We start from the raw sequence: 19,197 nt of genomic DNA, 5'->3' as shown, positions 1-19,197 counted from the left end.
AGTGCAGCGCCAATATTGCTCCACTCGTAATCTAGGCCTAAATTGGAAAGTTGTTTAAAATGTCATGCTCTATCTGAATCAAGAACATTTACAGTTCCTTTAACACATAATATAGTGGCAACATTAGTTAGCCTCCACCAGAAGCACTGCAGCTAAAGCCCAAGACAAAACAATTTGGTCCTTTCCAAACTATTCTTAAGATATCATTTCTTAAAGAGACACTGCGCTATGAAATCTGTTTTCCCTTAAAGGAACAGTAAAGGTTCTGAATAATGTTATATAATTCTGCACACAGTGCAGAATTATATACCATTATTTAAGCGGTAACTTTGAAAATTAAAAGTATTTCCCAATTTTGCTGTGTAACATTGGACTCCTCTCCAGGATCTACTGAGCGGGTCTTGGATATCCAAAGCGGTTTGCGGGCTTGCTGGCTAGTCACAGCACGCCCGGTCGCGCTTTTGGAATAAATGTAGCACACTCCCGCTCTGGTCTAGTAGCGGGAGCGAGCGACATTTATTCCAATAGCACAAGTGGGCTAGCCAGCAAGCGTGCAAAGTGCTTTGGATATCCAAGACCCGCTCAGTAGATCCTGGAGTCCAACGTTACACAGCAAAATTGGCAAATACTGTTAATTTTCGAAGTTACCTCTTAAATAATGTTATATAATTCTACACTGTGTGCAGAATTATATAACATTATTCTAAACCTTTACTGTCTCTTTAATGTGTTTCAAATTACTTGTTGTACCTACTGCAGAGTATTAACTGTATGTGTAATTTCTCCCTCATGTTTATTTCTGTATTTTAAATGTTTTTTCTTTCATGTAATTAGCAAGAGTCCATGAGCTAGTGACGTATGGGATATACATTCCTACCAGGAGGGGCAAAGTTTCCCAAACCTCAAAATGCCTACAAATACACCCCTCACCACACCCACAAATCAGTTTTACAAACTTTGCCTCCCGTGGAGGTGGTGAAGTAAGTTTGTGCTAGATTCTACGTTGATATGCGCTTCGCAGCAGGCTGGAGCCCGGTTTTCCTCTCAGTGTGCAGTGAATGTCAGAGGGATGTGAAGAGAGTATTGCCTATTTGAATTCAATGGTCTCCTTCTACGGGATCTATTTCATAGGTTCTCTGTTATCGGTCATAGAGATTCATCTCTTACCTCCCTTTTCAGATCGACGATATACTCTTATATACCATTACCTCTACTGATTCTCGTTTCAGTACTGGTTTGGCTTTCTACTACATGTAGATGAGTGTCCTGGGGTAAGTAAGCCTTATTTTTTTGAGACACTCTAAGCTATGGTTGGGCACTTTTATATAAAGTTCTAAATATATGTGTTTAAACATTTATTTGCCTTGATTCAGGATGTTCAACGTTTCTTATTTTCAGACAGTCAGTTTCATTATTGGGATAATGCATATGAATTAAACATTTTTTCTTACCTTAAAATTGACTTTTTTTCCTGTGGGCTGTTAGGCTCGCGGGGGCTGAAAATGCTTCATTTTATTGCGGCATTCTTGGCATGGACTTTTTTGGCGCAAAAATTTTCATTGTCATTTCCGGCATCATACTTGTCGCCGGAAGTTGCGTCATGTTTTTGACGTTTTTCGCGCCAAAAATGTCGGCGTCACCGGATGTGGCGTCATTTTTGGCGCCAAAAGCATTTAGGCGCCAAATAATGTGGGCGTCTTTTTTGGCGCTAAAAAATATGGGCGTCATTATTGTCTCCACATTATTTAAGTCTAGTTGTTTATTTGCTTCTGGTTGCTAGAAGCTTGTTCATTGGCATTTTTTCCCATTCCTGAAACTGTCATTTAAGGAATTTGATAAATTTTGCTTTATATGTTGTTTTTTCTATTACATATTGCAAGATGTCTCAGATTGACCCTGAATCAGAAGCTACTTCTGGAAAATCGCTGCCTGATGCTGGATCTACCAAAGTTAAGTGTATTTGCTGTAAACTTGTGGTAACTGTCCCTCCGGCTGTTGTTTGTGATGAATGTCATGATAAACTTGCTAATGCAGATAATATTTCCTTTAGTAATGTTCCATTACCTGTTGCTGTTCAGTCAACATCTAATACTCAGGGTGTTCCTGTTAATATAAGAGATTTTGTTTCTAAATCTATTAGGAAGGCTATGTCTGTTATTCCTTCTTCCAGTAAACGTAAAAGGTCTTTTAAAACTTCTCATTTTCCAGATGAATTTTTAAATGAACATCATCATTCTGATTCTGTTTCTGATGATGATTTGTCTGGTTCAGAGGATTCTGTTTCAGAGATTGACACTGATAAATCTTCATATTTATTTAAAATGGAATTTATTCGTTCTTTACTTAAAGAAGTCTTAATTGCATTAGAAATAGAGGAATCTGGTCCTCTTGATACTAAATCTAAACATTTAAATACGGTTTTTAAACCTCCTGTAGTTATTCCGGAGGTTTTTCCCATCCCTGATGCTATTTCTGGAGTAATTTCCAGGGAATGGAATAATCTGGGTAATTCATTTACTCCTTCTAAACGGTTTAAGAAATTATATCCTGTGCCATCTGACAGATTAGAGTTTTGGGACAAAATCCCTAAGGTTGATGGGGCTATCTCTACTCTTGCTAAACGTACTACTATTCCTACGGCAGATAGTACTTCCTTTAAGGATCCTTTAGATAGGAAAATTGAATCCTTTCTAAGAAAAGCTTATTTATGTTCAGGTAATCTTCTTAGGCCTGCTATATCTTTGGCGGATGTTGCTGCAGCTTCAACTTTCTGGTTGGAGGCTTTAGCACAACAAGTAACAGATCATAATACTCATAGCATTGTTAATCTTCTTCAACATGCTAATAACTTTATTTGTGATGCCATCTTTGACATCATTAGGGTTGATGTCAGGTATATGTCTTTAGCTATTTTAGCTAGAAGAGCTTTATGTCTTAAAACTGCTGATATGTCTTCTAAGTCAACTTTGCTTTCCCTTTCTTTCCAAGGTAATAAACTGTTTGGTTCACAGTTGGATTCTATTATTTCAACTGTTACTGGGGGGAAAGGAACTTTTTTACCACAGGATAAAAAATCCAAAGGTAAATATAGGGCTGCTAATCGTTTTTGTTCCTTTCGTCACAATAAGGAACAAAAGTCTGATCCTTCCCCTACAGGAACGGTATCAGTTTGGAAACCATCTCCAGTCTGGAATAAATCCAAGCCTTTTAGAAAGCCAAAGCCAGCTCCCAAGTCCACATGAAGGTGCGGCCCTCATTCCAGCACAGCTGGTAGGGGGCAGATTAAGATTTTTCAAAGAAATTTGGATCGATTCGATTCACAGTCTTTGGATTCAGAACATTGTTTCTCAAGGGTACAGAATAGGTTTCAAGATAAGGCCTCCTGCAAGAAGATTTTTTCTTTCTCGCGTTCCAATATATCCAGTGAAGGCTCAAGCATTTCTGAAATGTGTTTCAGATCTAGAGTTGGCTGGAGTAATTGTGCCTGTTCCAGTTCTGGAACAAGGTCTGGGGTTCTACTCAAATCTATTCATTGTACCAAAGAAGGAGAATTCCTTCAGACCAGTACTGGATTTAAAAATATTGAATCGTTATGTAAGAATACCAACATTCAAAATGGTGACTATAAGGACTATTCTGCCTTTTGTTCAGCAAGGGCATTATATGTCCACAATAGATTTACAGGATGCATATCTGCATATTCCGATTCATCCAGATCACTTTCAGTTTCTGAGATTCTCTTTTCTAGACAAGCATTACCAGTTTGTGGCTCTGCCTTTTGGCCTAGCAACAGCTCCAAGGATTTTTTCAAAGGTTCTCGGTGCCCTACTATCTGTAATCAGAGAACAGGGTATTGTGGTATTTCCTTATTTGGACGATATCTTGGTACTTGCTCAGTCTTCACATTTAGCAGAATCTCATACGAATCGACTTGTATCGTTTCTTCAAGAACATGGTTGGAGGATCAATTTACCAAAGAGTTCGTTGATTCCTCAGACAAGGGTAACCTTTTTAGATTTCCAGATAGATTCAGTGTCCATGACTCTGTCGTTAACGGACAAGAGACGTCTGAAATTGGTTTCAGCTTGTCGAAACCTTCAGTCTCAATCATTCCCTTCGGTAGCCTTATGCATGGAAATTCTAGGTCTTATGACTGCTGCATCGGACGCGATCCCCTTTGCTCGTTTTCACATGCGACCTCTTCAGCTCTGTATGCTGAACCAGTGGTGCAGGGATTATACAAAGATATCACAATTAATATCTTTAAAACCAAATGTACGACACTCTCTGACGTGGTGGACAGACCACCATCGTTTAGTTCAGGGGGCTTCTTTTTTTCCTCCAACCTGGACTGTGATCTCAACAGATGCAAGTCTGACAGGTTGGGGAGCTGTATGGGGGTCTCTGACAGCACAGGGGGTTTGGGAATCTCAGGAGGCGAGATTACCAATCAACATTTTGGAACTCCGTGCGATTTTCAGAGCTCTTCAGTCGTGGCCTCTTCTAAAGAGAGAGTCGTTCATTTGTTTTCAGACGGACAATGTCACAACCGTGGCATATGTCAATCATCAAGGAGGGACTCACAGTCCTCTGGCTATGAAAGAAGTATCTCGAATACTTGTATGGGCAGAATCCAGCTCCTGTCTAATTTCTGCGGTTCACATCCCAGGTATAGACAATTGGGAAGCGGATTATCTCAGTCGCCAAACATTACATCCGGGCAAATGGTCTCCACCCAGAAGTATTTCTTCAGATTGTTCAATTCTGGGGACTTCCAGAAATAGATCTGATGGCTTCTCATCTAAACAAGAAGCTTCCCAGGTATCTGTCCAGATCCAGGGATCCTCAGGCGGAAGCAGTGGATGCATTGTCTCTTCCTTGGAAGTATCATCCTGCCTATATCTTTCCGCCTCTAGTTCTTCTTCCAAGAGTGATTTCCAAGATTCTAAAGGAGCGTTCGTTTGTTCTGCTGGTGGCTCCAGCATGGCCTCACAGGTTTTGGTATGCGGATCTTGTTCAGATGGCTACTTGCCAACCATGGACTCTTCCGTTAAGACCAGACCTTCTATCGCAAGGTCCTTTTTTCCATCAGGATCTCAAATCCTTAAATTTGAAGGTATGGAGATTGAACGCTTGATTCTCAGTCATAGAGGTTTCTCTGACTCCGTAATTAATACTATGTTACAGGCTCGTAAAACTGTATCTAGGAAGATATATTATCGAGTCTGGAAGACTTATATCTCTTGGTGCTCTTCTCATCATTTTTCCTGGCATTCTTTTAGAATTCCTAGAATTTTACAATTTCTTCAGGATGGTCTGGATAAAGGTTTAGCAAGAAGGAGGAGGTTCAGTGGCACTACCTATTAATTAAGCTGCCTACACCCTCATTATATTCAGTAGCTCCTTGGCTATTGATTGGGGTAAGTGGTGCTGTGTATTAATTTCATCAACACAAACAAGTGAAGGGTTAAGGACCCATCTCAGAATACACTCATAGCACTCCTAGTAGGCATATGTAACATAAATTAAACTAGATGTAACATAGGCAAAAAATGGTTAGAGAGATCTCATCGGATTAAATAAAATATAACTTTTAATTTTTAACACATAAAAACAGAGTTAAAATCCAGGGATGTGCAGGTTAAAATTGAAAACCTCATAGTAGAGTATTGGGATTCTGAAATTAATACCTAAATGTGAAGTTATACCAGAATAAGGAATTGAGCTCTAGGTAGCGATACCTGAATGTGGATATTTCACATTCTGAATGAAAATGAACACTCTTTCAGTGGAGTATTATCAAATGTCACCACAGTTAAAGGTAAGGTGTACTCCTCTGATGGGCAATCGTGTGGCCCAATATCAATAATGGTGTTCTTAGATTCTTATATGTTTCAGAAGTGCTCACATGTGAGATCAGAGCCCCTTCTGAATTATAAATGCATTTATATGATAATATATAATTATACAATCAGTGTGCTTGGTGCATACTTGGGTATCATGTTACCTGCTGGCAAGTATTAAATCAGATCACATAAGGTTAGTAGTATTTATTTGAGTTGATATCTGATACATCGATTGAATTAATTTATAATCTCAACATGTTGTTTTAGAGCTATCCTGGGTGAAAACACTTTATTAACCACCTTTAGTGCAATATTGTGGTTTGTTATTATTCGTTTTTCACTTGAAGAAACCCACCTTCCAGTAAAGATAGGAGATTGGTCATTAAATGAGGGTAAACATTGGTGGCTATTGGCCTCGAGTATTAGAACAAGGATTGAGTTCAATAGTTGGGTATCATAAATTATAATGGGACACCCTAAATAGTGTGTTCATTTGTATTGCTGCTGTCTCTATGTCTGAGATTAGTACACTGGGTTATTAGCAGCTATAGCAAGATTGCTTTCCCACACTTGTGATAAGCTCTGGTAGCATGCCGTACAATCAGAGCAGTCACATATAGGATGACACTCGAATCCTTTCTATCATGCAATTCAGTTTCGGTTAACTAAGTAAAGCGCAAACCGTTAGTATCTATGTATTGGTAGGTGCAGGCAGAAAGGAGTTTGTGAATATCCCAAGCATTAAATATCAGCGTTTCTATGTTTCAGTATTCATTTAAATTCACTCCATATTCTGTCTGCCTATAATTGGTGTTATATCTACCAGCAACCTTTGTTGATACTTATAACTGAAGGCTCACCCCTAGGTAGTCACCACCTGAGAGTACCCTCATAAGTAATTGTGGCTCAGAGGCTGTACACGGTTAAGGCGACCAAACTAATCTCGGTGGTTTATCAAGCACCCAAAAGCTCTAAAGCAAGTCTAGGCTGAGTACATCATACACAGCTAAGTGTCAATTAAACGGTTCTGAACCGCCAAAAGTAATGAGTATCAAATTAATATCTCTACTACGAGTAAGCCCTAACAAACACAGGAGCTCCCTGACTCCTCACCAGTTCCCTAACATGTTTCGCCGTTCTCACGTGAGCTTTTGGGTGCTTGATAAACCACCGAGATTAGTTTGGTCGCCTTAACCGTGTACAGCCTCTGAGCCACAATTACTTATGAGGGTACTCTCAGGTGGTGACTACCTAGGGGTGAGCCTTCAGTTATAAGTATCAACAAAGGTTGCTGGTAGATATAACACCAATTATAGGCAGACAGAATATGGAGTGAATTTAAATGAATACTGAAACATAGAAACGCTGATATTTAACGCTTGAGATATTCACAAACTCCTTTCTGCCTGCACCTACCAATACATAGATACTAACGGTTTGCGCTTTACTTAGTTAACCGAAACTGAATTGCATGATAGAAAGGATTCGAGTGTCATCCTATATGTGACTGCTCTGATTGTACGGCATGCTACCAGAGCTTATCACAAGTGTGGGAAAGCAATCTTGCTATAGCTGCTAATAACCCAGTGTACTAATCTCAGACATAGAGACAGCAGCAATACAAATGAACACACTATTTAGGGTGTCCCATTATAATTTATGATACCCAACTATTTAACTCAATCCTTGTTCTAATACTCGAGGCCAATAGCCACCAATGTTTACCCTCATTTAATGACCAATCTCCTATCTTTACTGGAAGGTGGGTTTCTTCAAGTGAAAAACGAATAATAACAAACCACAATATTGCACTAAAGGTGGTTAATAAAGTGTTTTCACCCAGGATAGCTCTAAAACAACATGTTGAGATTATAAATTAATTCAATCGATGTATCAGATATCAACTCAAATAAATACTACTAACCTTATGTGATCTGATTTAATACTTGCCAGCAGGTAACATGATACCCAAGTATGCACCAAGCACACTGATTGTATAATTATATATTATCATATAAATGCATTTATAATTCAGAAGGGGCTCTGATCTCACATGTGAGCACTTCTGAAACATATAAGAATCTAAGAACACCATTATTGATATTGGGCCACACGATTGCCCATCAGAGGAGTACACCTTACCTTTAACTGTGGTGACATTTGATAATACTCCACTGAAAGAGTGTTCATTTTCATTCAGAATGTGAAATATCCACATTCAGGTATCGCTACCTAGAGCTCAATTCCTTATTCTGGTATAACTTCACATTTAGGTATTAATTTCAGAATCCCAATACTCTACTATGAGGTTTTCAATTTTAACCTGCACATCCCTGGATTTTAACTCTGTTTTTATGTGTTAAAAATTAAAAGTTATATTTTATTTAATCCGATGAGATCTCTCTAACCATTTGTTGCCTATGTTACATCTAGTTTAATTTATGTTACATATGCCTACTAGGAGTGCTATGAGTGTATTCTGAGATGGGTCCTTAACCCTTCACTTGTTTGTCTGGATAAAGGTTTGTCTGCAAGTTCTTTGAAAGGACAAATTTCTGCTCTTTCTGTGTTGTTTCACAGAAAGATTGCTAATCTTCCTGATATTCATTGTTTTGTTCAGGCTTTGGTTTGTATCAAACCTGCCATTAAGTCAATCTCTCCTCCTTGGAGTTTGAATTTGGTTCTGGGGGCTTTACAAGCTCCTCCGTTTGAACCTATGCATTCTCTGGACATTAAATTACTTTCTTGGAAAGTCCTGTTCCTTTTGGCCATCTCTTCTGCTAGAAGAGTTTCTGAATTATCTGCTCTTTCTTGTGAATCTCCTTTTCTGATTTTTCATCAGGATAAGGCGGTGTTGCGAACTTCATTTAAATTTTTACCTAAAGTTGTGAACTCTAACAACATTAGTAGAGAAATTGTGGTTCCTTCATTATGTCCTAATCCTAAGAATTCTAAGGAAAGATCGTTGCATTCTTTGGATGTAGTTAGAGCTTTGAAATATTATGTTGAAGCTACTAAGGATTTCCGAAAGACTTCTAGTCTATTTGTTATCTTTTCCGGTTCTAGGAAAGGTCAGAAGGCCTCTGCCATTTCTTTGGCATCTTGGTTGAAATCTTTGATTCATTATGCTTATGTCGAGTCGGGTAAAACTCCTCCTCAAAGGATTACAGCTCATTCTACTAGGTCAGTTTCTACTTCCTGGGCGTTTAGGAATGAAGCTTCGGTTGATCAGATTTGCAAAGCCGCCACTTGGTCTTCTTTGCATACTTTTACTAAATTCTACCATTTTGATGTGTTTTCTTCTTCTGAAGCAGTTTTTGGTAGAAAAGTACTTCAGGCAGCTGTTTCAGTTTGATTCTTCTGCTTATAATTTCAGTTTTTTTCATTATAAGATTTAAACTTTATTTTGGGGTGTGGATTATTTTTTCAGCGGAATTGGCTGTCTTTATTTTATCCCTCCCTCTCTAGTGACTCTTGCGTGGAAGCTCCACATCTTGGGTATTTATTATCCCATACGTCACTAGCTCATGGACTCTTGCTAATTACATGAAAGAAAACATAATTTATGTAAGAACTTACCTGATAAATTCATTTCTTTCATATTAGCAAGAGTCCATGAGGCCCACCCTTTTTTGTGGTGGTTATGATTTTTTTGTATAAAGCACAATTATTCCAATTCCTTATTTTTTATGCTTTCGCACTTTTTTATCACCCCACTTCTTGGCTATTCGTTAAACTGATTTGTGGGTGTGGTGAGGGGTGTATTTGTAGGCATTTTGAGGTTTGGGAAACTTTGCCCCTCCTGGTAGGAATTTATATCCCATACGTCACTAGCTCATGGACTCTTGCTAATATGAAAGAAATGAATTTATCAGGTAAGTTCTTACATAAATTATGTTTTCTCATTAAAACTATCACTTAGGACACACCCATGACAATGGGCTGAGCCTGCAAGCATTTATGTTAGGTATTGAAACACTATATATGGAGTGGGGGGGGGGGGGTGAATAAACACAAAACAGCTATTTCATATACAAAATCTTTCTCTCCCTCATACCCCCACTTGGAGATTAATTAGTGTTATTGTCTGCTATTTACAGGTACATATATTTTCTGCAGAGAAAACATTTGTTAATCCTTTTTCAGTGTAGGGTTGGGGATACAACAGGCAAAAGTATAAATTTCAAATAAAAAAATAAAGGTAAAGTAGCTGTTTGTAAACAATAAAATACACTCTAACAGCTAAAATGGACCATTGGTCAGAGGCGTAACTAAAAACCACAGGGCCCAGGTGCAAGAATCTATGATGGGCCCCCCCCCCCCCAAAAAAAAAGGTGAATTTGATACATATTTTTTTTTTCTTTACATTTAACACAGAAATTTTTTTTGAATCATATTACATGTCTGCAAAAGGAGGTACCCTGTGCCCACAGTCTATGAGATGGTCTGACCCCCTATTACTGTATATAGTGACACTGTTTAACCCACCAGTACTGTATATAGTGAGTTAGGGACACAGTCTGTAATCTGCCAGGGAGATGACTGGCCTGACCCTACCCATCCCAGTACCTTATAAAGTGACCACAGTAGTCTGTGACATGGTCCAGCCCCCTGGTACTGTATATAGTGGTACTGTATAGTGACACTGTTTACCCCCCCGCCCCCCCCCATGCTGTATTAATGTATTAACAAGGTCTGTAATTTGCTGGTTCCAAAAACATACACACAGACACATACATGCATAAATACACACACAGTCACATACATACATACACACATACACACACACACATAAACACCAATGGGTAAAACAGAAACACTAACCCCTGTAGTCAGAGACAGAGACACTGTCTACTCACGTGCGTCACACTCACTCAGTGCAGGCAGTGGCAGGTTAACGTTTTTATTGAAAAAATGGAAGCTGGGCCCCCACCCTTGGGGGGCCCGGTCGCAGTTGCGAACTCTGCACCCCCTGTAGTTCTGTCCCTGCCATTGGTGAACAATTTAAAGGGGAGAACATTTTAAAATACAATATCCCCTTAAATAAATTGTGTTTAATTCCAAATACTGCGGTCACTAATATAGCATGTTACCCCATATATAGGTGACAGTTATATATCATGTTATGCTACATATACAGTTATACAGCTTGTATGTGTACATAACAGCAGTTATAATCAGTGACTGCCCAAATAGACTGGTTGTGTGGAGATAAAATAAATAGAAAAATATCCCTGTAAATCTGTGTACCAGTAAAGGATACAATGGACTGTGATCAAGAACACTCTGGGCTTCAGCCCCTCCTTAGCAACACCCTTGATCATACTTGTGAATAATATTTCACTTTATGTTCTGCCGGCTAAAATATAACTAGCTGAGTAATAGACGTAAATACATTACAACTTGCAACACATTTCAAGTAAAATCTGTTATTTGTAGAGCTGTTATAAACGGGTATAAAAAGCCCCTGGAGATGGAAGATCTGTGGGAATTAAATACAGAAGATAAAACTAAAAACATTTATGATGTGTTTGAGAAGCACAAGAAGAGAGAGGTGAACATAGCAAAAAAAGAGCTGGAGAAACGAAGAAATAAGAGAAAAAGCAAAGAAACCAACATCCAAATGAACGGCCTGAGTAACGCACACAGTCAGGATGTTCTTGTGATGGTAGGTATCTGTATGTGACCTTGTCTGGCTGATCAGATCTCGTGTCACTGTTGTGTAGTATATTAATACTCATGCCTGTACTGAAAAATATTAAATATTGTTTTTTTATTAGGAGTTTGAGATCTACATTGCATTTAAAGGGACAAACAGACATGAAACCTAAAATGTGTTTCTTATTATTCAGCCAGAGCATACAACAATAAAAAAGTTTCCAATTGACATATTTTATCAAATTGAATTTGTTCTCATGGTGCACGTCTAGAACATTATATGGCATCAGTTTTGCAAGAATGCTTTTAACACAATGACACATTGTGCAAGCACTGCTGCTCTCTAGTGCTCAAAAGCATTCTTGCACAACTGCTCTTTAATAAAGAAGTAAATTTGATCAAATTAAATAGGGAAGTTTATTTAAAATTGTACGCTCTATCTGAATCACAAAAGAAACATTTTGGGTTTAGTGTCATTTTTTAATTATACCTTTAGATATACAGGCTGTTGTGTTGACAGAGATATTTTCTAATAAAGTGAGTTCCTAACATTTTCATTACCAAACATTTAAATAAAACATGACAGCAAGCTTAGCTATAAGTTGTTATCTGATTGCTTTTGGAACAAATACTTTAATTTAAAAATATGCAAAAAAATTAAATCAAATTACATTAGACAATGCACTTCTTGTTAATTTTAAGCTTTCAACTATATTTTAGTTTTATGATTTACATGGAACTAATTACTTGAAATCAGTGTAACGAGGAAGAAGTCTTCATACTCCTATCTTCTTCTCATTTCACAACCTGACGTCTTAACCCTCATCCTTCACGACTTCTTTCCTTTCTCTCTGCTCATCTCTTTAACCAGTCTCTCGCCGCTGACACGTTTTCTGATACATTCAAGCATGTGCCAATCAAACCAATCCTAAAAAAGCCTTTGCTTGACCTCTCCACCCTTTCTAACTACTGGCCGGTCTCCTTTCTTTCCTTTGCCTCAAAATTATTGTAACAACTAGTCTATAATTGCTTAACTCAATTTATATCTACTAACTTTTTAATTTATCGCCTACAATCTGGTTTCCACTCTTAACACAGAACAGAAACTGCTCTTACTAAAGTAAAAAACGATCTGCTATTAGCTAAAGCAAAGGGACACTACTCCTTACTAATTATTCTGGGTCTATCTGCTGCTTTCAACACAGTTGACCATCTTCTCCTCTTACAAATCCAACATTCTTTTGTCATCTTAAGCTGCGTTCGGCAAACGCCGAGACCCAGCGCCAGTTAATTCCCCTGAGTGATGACGTGGTTCTGGGAAACGTCATGGATTTGGGAGTATTAAGAAAACGCTCCCAAGCTGCATCATAGGGAGTCGAGACGCTCAGATGCTTGCTCTTCTCACTCCCAGCTTTACCAGCAAGCTGGAAGCGCTGGGACTGACGTCATCTGAGCGTTCAGCAAACCCCAGCACCTCGCTTAGTGAGGCTGGTCTTGCTGGAGGCGCTTGCGGAACGCAACTGTAGACACAGCCCTCTCTTGGTTTGCTTCCTAGCTCTCAAATCACTTGTTTACAGTTTCCTTAAACAGCATATCCTCTGGTCCTTTGTCTCTCTCAGAAGGAGGACCACAAGGCTATGTCTTGGGTCCCTTGTTTTTTTCTATCTATACATCCTCCCTTGGAAAATATATGCCCTCCTTTGGGTCCCAGTACCACTTATATGCTGATGACACCTAAATCTATCTTTACTCTCCTGATATCTCTCCGTCTTTACTTAGATTACCAACTGTCTCTCTGCAATTTACTCTAGGGTGTTTTTGCACTACCTCCAATTCACACTGTCTAAAACAGAACTGCTTCTTATTCCCCCCTCTGTGAGACATCCAAAACCTGAAACCTACCTATTCAGAGAGGTTTACCATCTCTCCTCTGTTTTTTTATGTCCCCAAAAATCTCATGTTTAATTTGGATATATACATAATGCTCTTTAGTAGCCATAATATTGCATTTTTTTTAGGAAGAAAAGAAAGAGAGAAAAAAGAAAAAGGAATCTGTAAAAGGGACCTCTAAGGATTTTCCAAAATCGTGGCTAATTAAAACTCTACTGAAAACATTTTCGCCTATATTGATCCATTCTGCTGCTTTTAAACTTCTCCATGATTTGCTGGTGTTTGTGAATCCACAGATTCTAAAGTAAGTCGATTTGGGGCATTTTGTATTGTCTTTCTTCAAAAGGAATTCAACAACACTTAAGATAAATGTGTACAGTCTAACTCTAAACCAGCGATTCTGCTCTCCCATGTAGCTACCGTATGCTTAGAATCCCACTGCAACAAGGGACCCCCTCACTATTATAGAAATTATTCATGTAAAACACAGATCTTAATCAACTTTTCCAACTGTACTTGGTTAATTTCAGTGTACATTTCATATGGTGTTTTGCCCAAACTTGGGTGTTTCTGCTATCTAAAGTTTGTTTTTCCTAAAAGTGCATTGTTTGCTGAAAAAACAAGGTAGTTTTTGGGTGACTAAATCACAAACCCCCCCCCCCGCTGTAAAATGGTTTAATGTCACTTTAAGAAGAATAACTTCAAAATGTTATGTATGTAGAGCTAGTCACTAATGCCAGAATTTTATTTAGCTGTATAAACTGTACAAATTTGCATAATTTAGTACAAATACAGATACTTAAAGGGACATTATATACTCGATTTTTCTTTGCATAAATGTTTTGTAGATGATCCATTTATATAGCCCATACATTTTTTTTTAAATGTATAGTTTTGCTTATTTTTAAATAACATTGCTCTGATTTTCAGACTCCTAACCAAGCTCCAAAGTTTTAGGAGAATACTGATGTACATCTACTCCAGATTGCTCCTGTTTGTGTAAATGGTCTTTTCATATGCAGAGGAAGGGGGAGGGGGGAGTGTCTGTTTTTCCCACTTGCAGTGGGTGTACTAGCTACCTTTTTAACAGAGCTAAATTGGGAGCTTCTGAGTAAGTTTTTAAACGGTTTTATACTGGATTTTTAGATCAGTGTCTGTGCATATTATTCTTTATAGTAGTGTCTATTACATGCAGTTATATGAAAATTGGTGTATACTGTCCCTTTAAAATGACATTAAACACTTCTTAATTTTATGTAAAATTGTGCTTTGTCCCACGCTCCCTAAAGGAACCCAAAAGCTAATTCTGTAACCTAGCATTTCAGAATGCTGCAAATCAGATTTAAAAACCTATAGGCTCATTTTGGGAGTGGGGGGCAAATGCTGTTTTTTTACACAAAAGTAAGAGGTGTTTAATGTCAGTAAACAAATGACTCATGTTTTCTGCTCAGTGGTACCGAGGGCCCCACAGGACTGGATGTAGCCATGGACTGTAGGTTGGGCAACCTGTTATAGACATTTGGTAATGATACTGTAACTTGCTTTTTTGTTACAAATTACTGGCTGAACTTGCCAGCATAACTCCACTCATTCTATGGTTTTTGTTTCTGGTTACAGATTGATGATCTCATTCACAGCTAATACTGGGGAATATCAGTGGAAAGGGTTTTTCTATGCTGTTCTGTTGCTTGTTACAGCTGTACTCCAGTCATTCTGCCTTCAGCAATATTTCCAAAGCTGTTTTGTTCTTGGGATGAGGGTTCGTACAACTCTCATGGCTGCCGTGTATAAAAAAGTATGTTTTCTTCTTCAATACACTAGAAATGATTCATGTTTTGCTTTAATAGTACTTGCATTTGTAAGCCATAAATGTCCAGTATGTAGTTTTGTTCTCATATAATACACATAATGGGCTCTATTTATCAAGCTCTGTATGGAGCTTGATGGCCCCTGTTTCTGGCGAGTCTTCAGACTCGCCAGAAACAGCAGTTATGAAGCAGCGGTCACAAAGACCGCTGCTCCATATATGGACTAGATTTATCAAGCCCCTACGGCAGCAAGTTCTCACAAGAACTTGCTCGCCATGATTTATCAAGCAGCAGTCACCAGACCGCTACTTCCCTAAGCTCTGACCGAGGAGATTGACAGCTCCTGCCCGCGCGTGATTGGCTGTGCGCGGGCAGGGGGCGGGATTGCACGCGAGCGCAAAATTGCGCTTGTGTGCAATGTTGATTACCTACAGGTAATTTCGCCCTGCCACAGGCAAGCTGAGGTGTACAGGGGTGCTTATAAGTGCCCCTATACGCCTCAGCTATGTTAAATCTAGCCCATAACCTGTCCGCCTGCTCTGAGCAGGCGGACACACATCGCCGGAATTCAACCCAATCGAGTATGATCGGGTTGATTGACACCCCTTGCTAGCGGCCTATTGGCCGGGAGTCTGCAGGGGGCGGCATTGCACCAGCAGCTCTTGTGAGCTGCTGGTGCAATGCTGAATACGGCGAGCGTATTGCTCGCCGTATTCAGCAAGGTCTGGCGGACCTGATCCGCACTGTCGGATCAGGTCCGCCAGACCTTGATAACTTGGGGCCACAGAATTTTGGTGCTTGTTCTACCACTGACATTTTCTTTCCATAGGCACTGACTGTCTCAAATTCTACGCGGAAGGAGTCTACAGTAGGAGAGACTGTAAACCTGATGTCCGCTGATGCTCAGAGGTTCATGGATCTAACTAATTTCATTCACCTCCTGTGGTCATCCCCTTTACAAATTGTGATTTCTTTAGTTTTTCTCTGGGCTGAGTTGGGTCCGTCTGTCCTGGCTGGACTGGCAGTCATGATCTTGCTTATACCTATCAATGCTGTCTTAGCCACCAAATCCAAGACATTCCAGGTAACATGCTAGTTTCAGAGATATCAGAACCTTGAACATTGTCTTGTTTTATATCAATTCTATACTACTCCAATATATGGACAATAGACTTGCTACTGTAATCCAACAGGTTACTAACTGTATTCAGTTTAATATTTTATATTATATTAATTATTACACTAACTTTATGATCTGCAATTAATATTATTACATGCTAGTAGTTTTCAACCCTTTTATTCAGCAGAATGGCTGGCTACATCCCTTAACAGATATGGATGTTGGGTGCAGCAATGCACTACTGGGAGATAGCTGCTGATTGATGGCTGCTCATATTTGCCTTTTGTCAGTGGCTCACAATATGTACTCAGCTAGCTACTTGTAGTATATTCCTGCTATTTCAACATAGAATACCAAGAGAATGAAGCACATTTGATAATACACGTAAATTGGAAAGTTATTAAAAGCTGTATGCTCTAGCTAAATCATGAAAGAAAAAATGTTTCATGTCCCTTTAATTATTAAATCAAGAATATTTTTTCTATTTATTACATGTATAAAATGTTAAAACCATGCAAAGAGTTTCTAAGTCATATACTGCTAGATTACGAGTCCTTTGGGACCTGGTATTACGAGTCTGGCAGGTACAGGTATACCGCTCACTTTTCTTCCCCTACTCGAGCTTACCGCAAATCCCCTTACGTAAATTGCGTATCCTATCTTTTCAATTGGATTTGCCTAACGCCGGTATTACGAGTCTTGGAAGAAATGAGCGGTAGACCCTCTCCTGTCAAGACTCCTACCGCATTTAAAAGTCAGTAGTTAAGAGTTTTATGGGCTAACGCCGTAACATAAAACTCTTAACTAAAGTGCTAAAAAGTACACTAACACCCATAAACTACCTATTAACCCCTAAACCGAGGCCCCCCCCACATCGGAAACACTTAAATAAAGTTTTTAACCCCTAATCTGCAACTGGATATCGCCGCCACTGTAATACATATATTAACCCCTAAACCGCCACACTCCCGCCTCACAAACACTAGTTAAATTTTATTAACCCCTAATCTGCCGTCCCTAACATCGCCGATACCTACCTACATTTATTAACCCCTAATCTGCCGCCCCCAACGTCGCTGCTATTATATTAAATTTATTAACCCCTAAACCTAAGTCTAAACCTAAATCTAACACCTCCCTAACTTAAATATAATTTAAATAAAACAAAATAAAATTACTACAATTAAATAAATTAATCCTATTTAAAACTAAATACTTACCTGTAAAATAAACCATAAGCTAGCTACAATATAACTAATAGTTACATTTGTATGTATCTTAGGGTTTATTTTTATTTTACAGGCAACTTTGTATTTATTTTAACTTGGTACAATAGTTATTAAATAGTTATTAACTATTTAATAACTACCTAGCTCAAATAAGTACAAATTTACCTGTAAAATAAATCCTAACCTAAATTACAATTACACCTAACACTACACTATCATTAAATTAATTACCTAAACTAACTACAATTAAATACAATTAAATAAAATAAACTAAAGTACAAAAAAAACCAAAAACACTAAATTACAGAATATAAAAAAATTATTACAAGAATTTTAAACTAATTACACCTAATCTAATCCCCCTAATAAAATAAAAAAGCCCCCCCAAATAATAAAAATCCCTACCCTACACTAAATTACAAATAGCCCTTAAAAGGGCTTTTTGCGGGGTATTGCCCCAAAGTAATCAGCTCTTTTACCTGTAAAAAAAAAATACAATACCACCCCAACATTAAAACCCACCACCCACACACCCAACCCCAACCCTACTCTAAAACCCACCCAATCCCCCCATAATAAAACCTAACACTTACCCCTTGAAGCTCACCCTACCTTGAGCCGTCTTCACCCAGCCGGGCACAAGTGGTCCTCCAGAGGGGCAGAAGTCTTCATCTGATCCGGGCAGAAGAGGACCTGCTTCATCCAGGTGGCATCTTCTATCTTCATCCATCCGGAGCAGAGTGGGTCCATCTTGAAGCCAGCCGACGCAGAGCATCCTCTTCTTCCGACTACTCCCGACGAATGAAGGTTCCTTTAAATGACGTCATCCAAGATGGCGTCCCTTGAATTCCGATTGGCTGATAGGATTCTATCAGCCAATCGGAATTAAGGTAGGAAAAATCCTATTTGCTGATTGGATCAGCCAATAGGATTGAGCTCGCATTCTATTGGCTGTTCCAATCAGCCAATAGGATTGAGCTCGCTTTCTATTGGCTGTTCCAATCAACCAATAGAATGCAAGCTCAATTCTATTGGCTGATTGCATCAGCCAATAGGATTTTTCCTACCTTAATTCCGATTGGCTGATAGAATCCTATCAGCCAATCGGAATTCAAGGGACGCCATCTTGGATGACGTCATTTAAAGGAACCTTCATTCGTTGGGAGTCATCGGAAGAAGAGGATGCTCCGCGTCGGCTGGCTTCAAGATGGACCCGCTCCGGATGGATGAAGATAGAAGATGCCGCCTGGATGAAGCCTTCTGCCCATCTGGAGGTCCTCTTCTGCCCAGATCGGATAAAGACTTCTGCCCCTCTGGAGGACCACTTGTGCCTGGCTGGGTGAAGACGGCTCAAGGTAGGGTGATCTTCAAGGGGTTAGTGTTAGGTTTTATTAAGGGGGGAGTGGGTGGGTTTTAGAGTAGGGTTGGGTGTGTGGGTGGTGGGTTTTAATGTTGGGGGGGGTATTGTATTTTTTTTTACAGGTAAAAAAGCTGATTACTTTGGGGCAATGCCCCACAAACAGCCCTTTTAAGGGTTATTTGTAATTTAGTATAGGGTAGGGAATTTTATTATTTTGGGGGGCTTTTTTATTTTATTAGGGGGATTAGATTAGGTGTAATTAGTTTTAAAAAATTGTAATTATTTT

At 38.9% G+C, this 19,197-nt stretch overlaps 1 protein-coding gene across 1 annotated transcript in view; it reads left to right on the top strand.

Moving 5' to 3' along the window:
- Nucleotides 1-19,197, top strand: part of ABCC2 (ATP binding cassette subfamily C member 2) — a 102,123-nt gene that overhangs the window by 23,570 nt on the left and 59,356 nt on the right. Inside the window, exons 7-10 of the mRNA XM_053692532.1 lie at nucleotides 11,286-11,514; nucleotides 13,523-13,698; nucleotides 15,012-15,189; nucleotides 16,032-16,286. Of these exons, the coding sequence (XP_053548507.1) occupies nucleotides 11,286-11,514; nucleotides 13,523-13,698; nucleotides 15,012-15,189; nucleotides 16,032-16,286 (838 nt within the window). The remainder of the gene's footprint in view (nucleotides 1-11,285; nucleotides 11,515-13,522; nucleotides 13,699-15,011; nucleotides 15,190-16,031; nucleotides 16,287-19,197) is intronic.

Source organism: Bombina bombina, chromosome 9, assembly GCF_027579735.1.
Source record: "Bombina bombina isolate aBomBom1 chromosome 9, aBomBom1.pri, whole genome shotgun sequence".
Lineage (NCBI taxonomy): Eukaryota > Metazoa > Chordata > Amphibia > Anura > Bombinatoridae > Bombina > Bombina bombina.
Note: the sequence above shows the minus strand (reverse complement) of the source record. Positions and strands in the feature narration are given on the sequence as shown.